This window comes from Ceratina calcarata, unplaced genomic scaffold (genome assembly GCF_001652005.2).
Source record: "Ceratina calcarata isolate Rehan_Ccalc_2016 unplaced genomic scaffold, ASM165200v1 scaffold233, whole genome shotgun sequence".
Taxonomy (NCBI): Eukaryota; Metazoa; Arthropoda; class Insecta; order Hymenoptera; family Apidae; genus Ceratina; species Ceratina calcarata.
In genome coordinates this window covers 89380-101657 of record NW_017145180.1, presented here as the reverse complement: position 1 = coordinate 101657, position 12278 = coordinate 89380, and the positions used below count along the sequence as shown (strand labels likewise).

Below are 12278 nucleotides of genomic sequence, written 5' to 3'. Positions count from 1 at the left end.
GTTCAGTATGATTAATCAGCATTTTATGGGTATTGACAAAATCCGACCGATCCACCGTCGAAACTGCGAACTTTTGATAAAAAATTTCGTTTTTCCTCAAATACTCCTAAACCGTTAGATTTACGAGAAAATTGCATAAGACCTTTTTTGTAGAGGATGACGAGATCTACAATTTCTGTATAAGAACTTTTCGCTAGCATCAATATTTAACGAGTTATTGACGAAAAACGAAAAAACAGTTTTTTGCAAATTACTCGTAAACTGTTGAAGCTAGCGAAGAATTTTTATACGGAAATTGTAGATCTCGTCGTCCTCTACAAGAAAGGTCTGATGCAATTTTTCCGTAAGTCAAACGGTTTGGGAGTTATTGGCAAGAAACGAAAATTTCGCGAAATCTTAAGGGATACCCCTTGGAAAAATCTCGGAAAAATTGAAAAATTTTTTTTCGTCAAAATATCAAAAAATGCTTCAATGGGAAGTTGTAGATACTACTATTACCCACTAGAAAGGTCGTATACAATTGTTTTCTATCTCGAATACTTCAGGAATAATTAATTAAATAATTCGTTCAACACCAATTATTATTCCTTAACGAGTAGAGTTAAAAGGAAACTGAATAAATTTATTTTTTATTTAACAACTCCAGCTACGTACCGATAATAATTGAGTCTTCTTAACTCACAATCTTGTGAAGTATAAAATCGTAGTTTTACCTCTCAAACTAGAGTCCACGCTCAACCAACAATCTACCGAATCTGTTGGTCATGAGATCATAAAAGCCAACACCTTAAGTGAACCCACTATTCTTCCTTATACCGTGCTTCGGTGATAAGAAAACCGTGTGGTGTGTTGGATAAGTAGAACAAACCAGCGCAGGTTCAGACGTTCGCTGACGTGAAAAGACGTGGGTCGACGATCGTTTTTAATGGCCATCGAGAAGTCTAATGAGTGCGATTCCTAATCCGTGGCAAATAGACGTCGGGCTTATTTGCTCTGCCCGAGGCGATATCGATCGGAAGCTCGTCGCACGAAAATTGACGTGACAGGGTTAATTGAAAGGGCGGTACGGCCGCGGGGGTTGAACTATCGAATTCCAAAGAACGTCAATTATGCCCGTGGCTGACGGTGGACATAATAAACGTTAAACGTCTTGCAGCTCGACGATTTCACGCTTATCAGTCGGCCGTCTCGTTAATTAAGACACTAACGAACTCCTCGGTAATCAGAAAACGTCTCTGAACGAGACAACTAAATGAAACGATGAATGTAGGTTAAAAGAGCGAGCGAAAATTCGGGACGGTAGTTTGATTATTGACCAGCGTTCTGGTTAATGGGGCTCGCGATTCACCCGATGCCCCTATATTCATCAGTCATCTATGACAATTCAACGGCTGCCTCGGACGCGGCTGTATCGATTGTCTGTCTATTGGAATTGACACGTGCGAGGATAATTGAAGGTGTCAAGTAGCCCCGACTCGCGTGTTGCGGACCGTATTCAAATGTGAAATACCTCGAGATGAATACCCGTGACCCAATAGCACTGCCATAACTATTCTTCCAAACTCTGCCCTAATTCAACCTGTTTCAAACAAACAAAACCCAGTTCATGTAAATTACTTTCACTCGTTCGCTGTTCCAAGTGTAATGGAACCGAAAAGTGGCGGACACGTCCCCAGTCATGTTTGCACAATAATTCATACCGTGGATGAAAAGTCGCGGGGATCGAGAGAGATTACTTCGTTCCTTCTCGCTCTAATCGTACCGTCGTCCGTCATATTTCACGGTGATCCACGTAAGCCGGGCCGTCACGCCACCGTTCAACGGAAATAATCGCGTGGACCAGGTATCACGGCGATTCGTTACAACCGACGTGTAATCGTGCGAAATTCCGATAAATCGTTTAGCCAGAAACACGATTTTTGTTTCGTCACTTGATGCCTGAAAATCTATGAAGATTACGTTTATTCGAAATTGTTGAAAGACATGAGAACGCGCTGATTCCATAAGCTCTGTCGAATTTAATGCAATAAGAAGATGATCTCTCATTTCGTATGATAATTCCTATCGACCAGTGTAATACTCTTATCGAATTAAATTTGCATCGTGTGTATTATTAGGTGGCACTCGCAGGAGCGATTCCCAGCTAGAATGTGTGCCACGAGCGTGAATTGTTTATGGCACCTGCGCCCGGTCCGAGTGACACTGCTATTGTGCCCGGACGTTTTCGTCCGTAGAGACTTTTGGCAGGATTTCATGAAAACGTCACCGATTCCTCTGTTCGCGACAGTCCCCGATGGTTTAGAAAGTATTGACCGGTCAGTCCGGCCTGTTAAACCGCGACGTGACAGGTTTTCATATCGTCAATCCGAATTGCCAACAGGATTAAGAGACATTTCTTTCAACGGTTAAATCATCTCTCCTGAAATAATGAACGGAATTAGAAGAGGGAACGTGTGTTAAGTCTAGAAACGGGCCATTAATCCCGCGTTTAACCATGTACAGACGTGGTAAAAAGAGGCTGGCTGGATGAGCTTCAAAGAATAGCACGCAATTATGCGAGGACCAAGGTGGGGCTACAGAAGAGAATCCAATTTGTCTGCTGCTCGAGATGACAGGACTTTCCAGGTCAAAAACAGTGTCACCAGGGTGGATTCTCATCCCTGGCCACTTGGCAGTTGCAACTGTCTCTGTTGGGACGTAGAACTGGTCAGAACAACGAAATTCACTGATCCGGTATGAGCGCGGGGTCAGCGAAGAATTAACCCAATATAAACTTAAATTCCGCTGATAGCTTATATCAGATATTCACGTTACTCGGACCTAAATACCGGGATTTGTCTGTAGACGGAGTAATCCAATTGAGGGTCGCCCGGGAGTGAAATATCACCGAACGAAATAAATCTGGGGACCCGCTCCAATCAAATATAATCCAAACGACAAGCTCGAAACCCTATCGGATTAAACCGGTACGGCGAAGAGTGCAGCTGGCTGTCATACCCACGGAATTAAACTTGCTATCTATCCAACGGAAAAAGCTCCGCGGGTTTCCTGCGGGCAAACAAAGCCGGGAACTTCGCGACAGATTATGTATTACCGGTGATCCTAGTTTGCGATTGGGAATACTAGACTCCGGAGAACTCCGGCTAGTTCAATCGTAGATCTGGCTCTCTCTCGGGGCTGAAATAATTGCTGGGGGTAATTTTAGCCGAAAGCTGTCGAGTATCATCCTTAATACGCGCGCCCACGGGTGACGACGATCATAATTATAGAAGGAATGACGAAATTCTCATCGGCCAATACGTGAACTCGAGTGACGCGTCCTCCCTGTTTATTTTCGGTCAATTAAATCACCGACCGCTCTGGAGACTCTAGATCGCTCAGGAGGATCGGTTTTGGATCATCGGTTGATTAATATCCTCGAGAGTTCTTGATATTTTTGGATAAGGAACGAGGTTCATATACAAGAGATATCTCTGGAAATAGGGGCAGGCAAGTGGCTAGGATCCTCGAGCGGTTCCGTTTCACTCCAGTCCTTCGGGTCAAGAGTTGTCTCAGACATCATGTTTACCGCAATGAGTTTATTTTATCCCAGATCAATTTTTAAAAAAATTTCAGGAGTGCAGTTAAACTGATTTTTACTGTTGGAACAGAGCCTTTCTCCCAATTAGTCAGCTTCGGTACCGACGATGTTCCATGCACTTGACCAAATTGGAACGATCGACTAAATCGGCTGATATCAAGTTGCATCGCGGTTTCCGATAACGCTATCAAACGATACACTCGTTTCTATGATTCAATCTATGAGCAGGTTGAATCGATTCGGGAGTAGGACACGGATACCAGGTATCGCTATCCGGTACAAACTGTGTCGCGCTTAGAACGACGATTACACAGGTTCGCGAATACTAATTTGTTAAGCGACGCCGGATTGAGGAGGGCACCGAGTAAATTATACGGAAGTTTAATGGCGCGATAATTACTCTGTCTATCCTCACGGCAGCCGCATTAATGGAGCTCCGTCAACCTTTATAATAATGCAGAGAGTAAATATACAGTTCACCTGCTCGAGACACTCCATCAGCATTTTCAACGTAGACTCAATCTTTCTGAATTATATTTCAGTCTTGTTTAAATAAAATTCGTACTGTAATTTAACTGGATTACATTTAAACCGTAAATAATGTATCTAGCATAGTAACAGCTTTGTACATCAATTTATAATAATTGTATCTGGCAAAGTTTTAAAGATTTTAATTAAAATATTTTCGATATTATTTATATATAAATATTTCCAATAATATAAATATTATCTCAAAGACTCTCAAAATATTAATTGAACAACTGAACTACTGGAACACGGTGTATATTCAACCAGAGTCAATTTTTAATAATCGAGTCTGGAAATTTTAAAGATTCCAGGCTGCTGGAAAGGTGACTCGATTAGGTGAACCGGCGTGCCTAGCACTGGATGGCACGAGGTATTCAAATACCTGAATCGAAGTCGAAAACGAAGTTTTGATCGCGGCGCATCGGTAATAGTCGTTGATTAATTTATCATCGACCACGGCTGACCGTAATGGCATTATTTAATGACGTTATTTGGTCGTTTAATCGAGTTTCCATGTAAGCTGAAACCTAGCCGCGGCTTCTGCCGACGTTCCCGTTTTTAAAAGTCATCGTAAACTTTATTATCCCGCCCCGCGGTTGCGCCGCATTTGGCTTCCCCGTTTGCAAACAATTTATTCCTACTCACTATTAGCATAATAATAGTTGCAGCTGTTTCGCAGATCGAGATTAGATACGGCCTGAGTAATGCCACGTGATCGTGATAATTATAAAAAAAAAAAGTCTAGGTCAGCTTTCGCATTTTCATAATTACAATCTAGACATATGTATATGTATACATATTTTACATATATATATATCAATATTTTTATTCCGTGAATTCGCTCGTTTCGCATTGTCGAGCCGGAAGTTAAATCTTTGAACCGTGATTTTAAACGGTTCAGAACCGGACGACTCTCGCACTCGGCGAGGGACAGAAGGTCTGTAAATGTTCACCGGGTGGAGGAGCGCGATAATGGCCGCGGTTGGTGACAGCAATTAAGCGAAACTCGTTGGGAAAATACGCGGCGCGACGTTCGTTCGGATTTTTTTTCGCGATCGATTTCACAGCAGCCCCGGATGAGCGGCTCATCGGCTCGTGAAATGTATTAGAGAATTATTGGAGCGTTCTCCAGTAATCGAAACCGCAATTAAACGAATTAATGCTGGATGAAAAATTTCGATCTCTATCCCAGCGAGTATACATAGCGTTCGAGGAAGTACAGCGCTTCCTGGCACGGGGCATCAGGGTCGGTGCCAAGGTCGCACGATCGCCAGCGTTGGCCATCGCGAAGCCTCTTGGTAAGGTCCGCAGGTCGACGACTGTGACAGGTGGCCAACGGGGGTTAACGGGCTAGAGCAGGAAACGGTGCAGGTTATATTTAATAAAGGAGTCTGGTTGCCACGGTAACTGCGAGGTGAACGAGCGCGAGTATTGATTCAGCCCACCTGAATTCAGGTCAGCCCCTGACTAAAACACCTTCCTTCCCCGTGTAACGCGCGAGGGTCCTCCCCGGTCCGTTCCGTTTCCGTTGCGTTCCCACCGGTCTCTAACAGTTGAATTTTTCCGAGCCGACCTTCGGTCCGACCCCCTTCGCCCTTGTCACCCTCGGGCCGCGTGACACGCGAGCTGCATGCATTATGGATGTAGTCCATCTTGATACGGATGCCGCGCGACCAACCACCGGACTCGGCCGTTGAATCGCCGGCAAACCGATAAGAATTGAACGTTGATCATAGAAGAGACGAGTGTTTGTCCGGGACTTTGTCGTCTGGATTTTTCTCCTGACCTCGCCTCTCATTTCTTCGGGTGTTCACCGATCGAGGCTTTCCTTCTCTGACCTTTTAATTTCTCGGTTCGTCAATTAATCTATGCGGGTGATTTCTGGTAATGAACGATTGTGGCCTCGCGGTTCAATATTCCGCGAGTAACGATGTGTCACAATCGAGCAATTCCGGGTCACATATTGCCGCAGATCACCGTTTGATTTCGAGGTCCATAAAGGGAGCCAATTTGCATGGAACCGTACGCTCCATGAAATTCTATTAACTGGCACGCAGAATAATAGCCCGCAGGAATTAAAATTTAGCACTCGTGACTATTGTAATAATAGTAGCTATTGTAGAAATCGTTTGACGCTTCCTTTTCCAAAATCCATTTGATTTGTAATCTTATGATCGACGACCCGTTTAATAGGGACTCAAGTTTGCAACAATAACTTCACGCGTTGTTCCCAGTGAACGCTCATTACCCGCGGCCGCGGTAACGCAGTCAACAATGCTATCGCTAATTCCGCGCACGCTACGTGCGGGTTACTTCCCTCGGAATACGATTATCATAAATAGCCGGCAGACGCCGCAAACGATTCTGCGGAGCGCGTATTATACAACTGATCTAAGTACTGGACGGGTTCGTAAATATTTTACGCGGGCACCGTGAATTAATCACGGGTTTAAGGAGAAATGGGTCGGGCAAGAAAATGAATTCCCAGATAGATTCGTAGCCGGATCTTCTGCAAATTAATGTGTAATCTCCTTTTCAAATATGTGCATCCGTTCGTGGATTAACTCGCACTATTCCAGCCGGGGAAAACCTCCGTACATGCTGCTATCCAGTTTTGGATTTAATTTTCCGGATACTGTTGACCGATTTCCAGAACGTGCTTACAATAACTCTACCAGAGCGTATAAATTACTGATACTACGGGCTCGGTAGATAATTTTAGTGTCTACCTATCGTTGGAAATGATGAATACCGAGGACATTTACATAGCAGCTAAGGAACTGTGGAAATGTGGGAATCGCGTAATGCCATGGTAAGTGAATCCATCGATCCCATTTCTGATTGAAATCGACTGGAAAATTAGGTGAACTTTACACGAACTAAGCCTAGTCTCGATGTTTAAACTGCCTTGGACTTAACGTAAACAGGAGCCGTGGTCTGGGCCTAAGACACCGGCCACCTTTAAACTTCAACAGTTCAAGTTTCGCATTAGCAAATTTCTACATTCTTCGCGGAGTAGCCGAGCCTCCCGCAAGAATCTCTCTCCATCGAATCGTGGAAGCAAATAGCGAGAAGCAACAACCCGGCGCCAATGATCTGAATAAGCATCCAGGTCAGCACACGTGACAGGCCAAGAAGATTGTTTGGACCCGGCACGGTGGCCACTCGGCGCGGCTGTTAATACTGAATCCACGCCAGCAGGAAAGCTCTATTTATACCGCGGTAACGAGGTCTTGGATGTAATCTTGCGAAACGCCACGAGGAGCCTTCGTTTCCACGAGGAACAGACCCAACTCCCATAATCCCTATTCGGCGAGATAACTCGACTGAATAAAAACACCTGGCTTAAACAGTATTAATAGAGTCTTATCAGAGATCAAACCGTCTTTCATTAAACGATTTACAACATATAATCGATCCTCTTTTAATAAAACTGACTGCGTATCAAAATGAAATCGTAAAAAGGTGGGAAATCATAAAAATACAACAAATGGAAGTATCTATCAATCCCTTTGATTCACGTCGGTTCGGGGGTCAGTGAAAAAGTGAAGCTAACAGTCATCTCCGGTGGCGAGTGTCCAGGCTAGGCTGGAAATTCGATTACCGGCTACAGGGCTGGTTCAAAGGCTGGACGGCTGATGAACCGCGACACGTGAACCACAACCGATTCCAAAGGTGAAATTGGATTCTTGATGGCGATCATCGGTCGCGGTTTGTAATTATTGAATTTGATGCCTGTCGCGATTATGGCGCCCACCGGCTGTCCCACATTCGATATTTATCACGATCGTCGCGTCACTGGGGTTTCCCCGGCTTAAGCTCGTTTATTATTGGGACAGGAACGAGGTTCTGCCTCCGTGACACGGAATTTGAAGAATATGCTTTCGCGACGAAATTGCGAACAGAACCGCGACCGCTCGTTACGCGTTTATACATCGACTCTGCATTTGTTTGCTATCGATTGTTCTCGGTGCCTGGGTCGAACAAGGGCGACAATAATAATAATTATTCACGACGTAAACGACGCGACGCGTCCCGGTGACACAAATGCGCGTCACGCGAATGACAATCCACTTTTCTCGAGTATCCGACGTTATCGCGCTGTTTTATTCCGTTTCTTTTTTTGTTTTGGTTATCTGCACTCGCGTCCGTCCAGCTTTGTAATCCCTTTCCGCCTGTTCGATCGCACGGCCGTTAGTTGATTGGTTCCGACCCGACGGTATTCCATAAATTGATATCTTCCCGACTCCTAGAAAAGCGGCGAAAAAATATCCGGCGAATTAATCAACGTGAAACGATTCTGTAATTTCATTAGCCACTTTCGTTTCGTGATTCCCAGGCGGACCATTAATTTAGCATGTAACCAAATTTTCGATTAAACCGCCCCGCCGGTACGACGCGAACGAATAATTCATTCCGGGACGGAGATGTATCGGATGTAACGTGATTACAGACCCGGCTCGGTTTTCTCGCAACCCCTTTGGTGGTACATTTGTTTAATGCCTCGCCTGCAGAAAAGGCTTCCCTTAACGTCATTCAAACATGAACCAGTACTATAATCCCGGAGACCACCAAGGAAACAAGCTTACAACGAATATCCCATCTCGCGTGGAAAATGTTTTATCCTCTGCGAAAAAGGAGTCGTGCCTTTGCAAGCAAAACGAATTCAAACGAGCGTTCCAGCCGAGCTGCTTTTCAAGCTACGGTACGTAAAAAATGGGATTCCGTTTATAAATATTTGAAATCATGAACTGTCCTCTTTATACGGAGCAAGGAGGTGTAGCAGAACTATTCTTGAATTTATTGGATATTGAAATCGATCGGCTTTGGTAACACCGTTCGGGCAGGGGTTAATCAGGTAATACTGATGCGGAAGATCGTTTTTTGAGGAGGATAAAAGCCGTGTCTGACAAAGAGCGTTGACGGAAGGACTTCCTAATAGAAGCCCCGGTCCGTTATAATTAATCTTCACTCGAGGTGGCGTGATTGGCCTCAAAGGAAACAGACGCTCCGTGAAAAATGCGGGACGAAAACTCTCGCCCCGGGAAAAATCGTAGTTTCCTTTTTTTACTTAAACCAAGTTCGATAGCTCTTCACCTCGGAACTTTTTGCCCCTCTGATGAATAATGAATTCCATGCTTGAAACATTTAACGCTGGAACTACCTCGGGATTAGAATTTTACTTTTTCCCTTCGCCAGCGTCTTTGACTCGCGTGCTAGAAAAAAGAATACCGTTATTATTGATCCGGAAACATTTTCATGCAGCGTTGGCTACGGTTTTCTTTGTAGAAAGTTCACCGAGGGAGTTACCAATAAAAACGTCCAAGAGTCAGACCTTCCTGATTGGTTATGTCCATCACGCGCCACTCAGAAAAGAAATAAAAAGGAAACGACTGGCGGAGTAGTTCGGGGTATCCTAACAGTGACAGAGCAATTATAAATCGGGAATCCGGCCATCCAGCGCCGTTTCGCGGAGCACGTGTACACCGTTTTATGGATGCAATAACTCACAATTATGTCATCGCGTCGAGTTATTTTCACGCGGCACACGCCGAATTCGTTTCTCCCTCTTTTACACGGAACCGTTTCCCCTTACTTTCATTCCGAGATTCGACCGAGCAAGAAGGAAAATATTTTCTTGTAACACGACTTCCTTGCGGTTCCTCTGCGGAAGGAAGCATCATAAACTGAGGTAGCCCGGAGTATCTTTTTATTCATTTAACAAGAAGATCTCGTTGTTTGTTCACATATCACTGGACCCCGTCCAGTTACCCCGGAGGAACAGCAATTCCACGGACTTTGAACTCGCCTTTATGGCGACAGTTCCTATGCCAACACGATCTCCGCGAATTTCTACGATCCCTACGCTCGTTTTCCACGAATTTATCGTTTACACTATAGCCGTACGTTAAGTTCATTGCGAGGAGGTTGAACGTTACTGGCCAAAGGTGGTCTGGGGAATAGCCTCGTCGAAGTCAACAGAACCGATGCCAAAATCTCTTCCCTTCCGGTCTTCCTACTTCCGAGAGTTTTAAAATCCCCATTAATCCTGACAACGATAACGAACACAGTCTATCTGATAACATCAAGTTTTTATTATCCTGACGAAATCGTTTTTCGAATAGAAATTCTAATGAAATTAATTCGTCGAATAATTAGAGCGATTAAACCTAGCTGCTATTTTAGATAGTTAATAGTCCTCTTAAGAGGCTCGTTTCAGGTAGCTCTGAAACGGTTGGCATGTGATCCCCTATCGCAAAACTTGAATGCATGCTACGGGATCCACGATCCATTACACCGTGCCTTGACATAATAGGACGGCTCTGTGAACTATTAAGTACCCGACAAAACAGCCCCACATGAAATTATATGCGAGCGCATTGGATAGCTTTGATGGTGGCACGTGTAATCACATTGTTAATTGATCGCATGCCTGTGCGGGAGTATTACAATGTAATAAAGAGCCGTAACAGGATTGCTACAGAATAAAGACTGACAAAATCATGACGACATCAGAAAGCTTCGTAACAGGGAAACTTGAATACTACTCTTTGATTATTTTTTCTTGCTCGTAAAAATACAGGGGCACGAAATTGCTCTAGCGAATTTGAGAGTATTCTGTGTCACAGGCGCAACCTAATATTCTACGCGAGAAACCGACGGCGCGGTTCGGGGAAGAAAGTGGATTCTTGCATAGTGCGTGTCGGAATACGTAAACAGCGTAGCTACGTTCCATTACTTATACTTATCAGGCACGCTCGCTGCTAATGAGTCCCGGTAACTTTATTTAAACCGCGAGTGCAGCCTCAATGAGGAGGCACGAAGGGATTGGAAATTAGATTCTGAAAACGTCGTTTCGTGAGAGAAAATATCAGATGATACCGTCATTTACCATTGACTATTGAACTTGTATCAAAGCATATTTAATCTCGACCTTGAACCGAGTTACAATGCATTATGCATCGTCTGTGGTATTGAATACATTTCCCCCGCGACTTTATTCCCCCCGGTATTAATAATTCACCGTACTATGCGAATACCCCTCCTTGTATTCTTGCGCCGTTACGAGGGGAAAAAATTGACTTTTAAACATTATTCAAGAATTGAGAAAAGTAAACGGATGAAAAACGCGTAAGAAATAATTGATGTCTTCGACTTACTTCTTACATCGTTATGAATTTTCATATGCGTTGATTCTTCAGACACTTTTATATGTATAACAGATTGGTACAAAAAGAGTACCAATCATCTTACCATATTTGTGAATAGATGATGACACAATTTCCTGAATTTTTGTATTCAGTAAGTGACTAAGTATGAACACAGGGGGACATCAGATAGAAAATTGAAGCGATGAAGTACATGCGTAAGGACTCACCAGTTTGGACGAGTTTGAGCGCGGCCGCATTGTGCTGCTTGAGCGGCTCGTTGAGGCCCGGCGGGGTGAGATCCTTGAGAGGATTGGCGGCATCCTCGCCGGCGCCGCCGACCCGGCTGTTTTGCATAGTCTTGGCGTGTCGCTCGCGCCGAGTGCTCTTCGCGACCTCGTGGCTACGCGTAGCCTCGTTACGACTCGGCCTCCTCCTTCGCGTCTGTCCACGCTCCCGTCTCCTCTCCTTCTTCCTCTTCTTGTCCTCGTATCTCCTGTCGCTGACGGCGATCACGGTCACCTGGCAGCTCGGTCGGCGATCCCCGGTCAACACTCGGTCGGGATCATCAACGCGTACTGACGGGTTGTTCTCATAGATACGTAGCAGCTCGTCCGCCGGGTAGATGACGTACATGCCCAGCCGATGGTGTCCCCGTGGTGTCCGGCCTCGCGCGATTCCAATCTGCCGATCCGCTGGCACCCGTCGTAGCTGCCTCCGGCGCTGCTGCTCCTGCTGCTGCCGCGTATCTCGGCCGAGCCAACATCGCTGCCCGCCAATTCATCGTTTATGAGTCCGCCACGAGTCACGCTGCCAGGCCACGCGAACGCCCGCATCTTCTTGGCACCCGAGCCACCACCGTCCTGGTCCCCTTCCGCTCCCCTGTGGCGACGAAGATACTTACCAGCCTTCGGAACTCCTTATGGTGGTTGGACGTGCATCGATGACATCAGTGACCGCTCGGCTGAAACGAAACAGGTGGCCAATTATTTAAAAGCTGCGAGCACACCGAAACCATCGAG

General features: G+C 45.2%; 1 protein-coding gene and 1 long non-coding RNA gene across 7 annotated transcripts in view; both read right to left on the bottom strand.

The window, feature by feature from the left end:
- Nucleotides 1-12278, bottom strand: part of Stacl (SH3 and cysteine-rich domain-containing protein) — a 41340-nt gene that overhangs the window by 17660 nt on the left and 11402 nt on the right. For all 6 annotated transcript variants that reach the window (XM_026811666.1, XM_018020686.2, XM_018020688.2 and 3 more), the window contains one exon: nucleotides 11487-12220. In XM_026811666.1, coding sequence (XP_026667467.1) covers nucleotides 11487-11892 — 406 coding nt within the window. In that variant the 5' untranslated portion in view covers nucleotides 11893-12220. The remainder of the gene's footprint in view (nucleotides 1-11486; nucleotides 12221-12278) is intronic.
- LOC113464033 (uncharacterized) lies at nucleotides 584-2768 on the bottom strand. The gene is made up of 3 exons (XR_003388861.1): nucleotides 2505-2768; nucleotides 1701-2419; nucleotides 584-1579 (listed from the first exon to the last, which is right to left on the bottom strand). It is a non-coding gene; the product is annotated as an uncharacterized LOC113464033 (long non-coding RNA).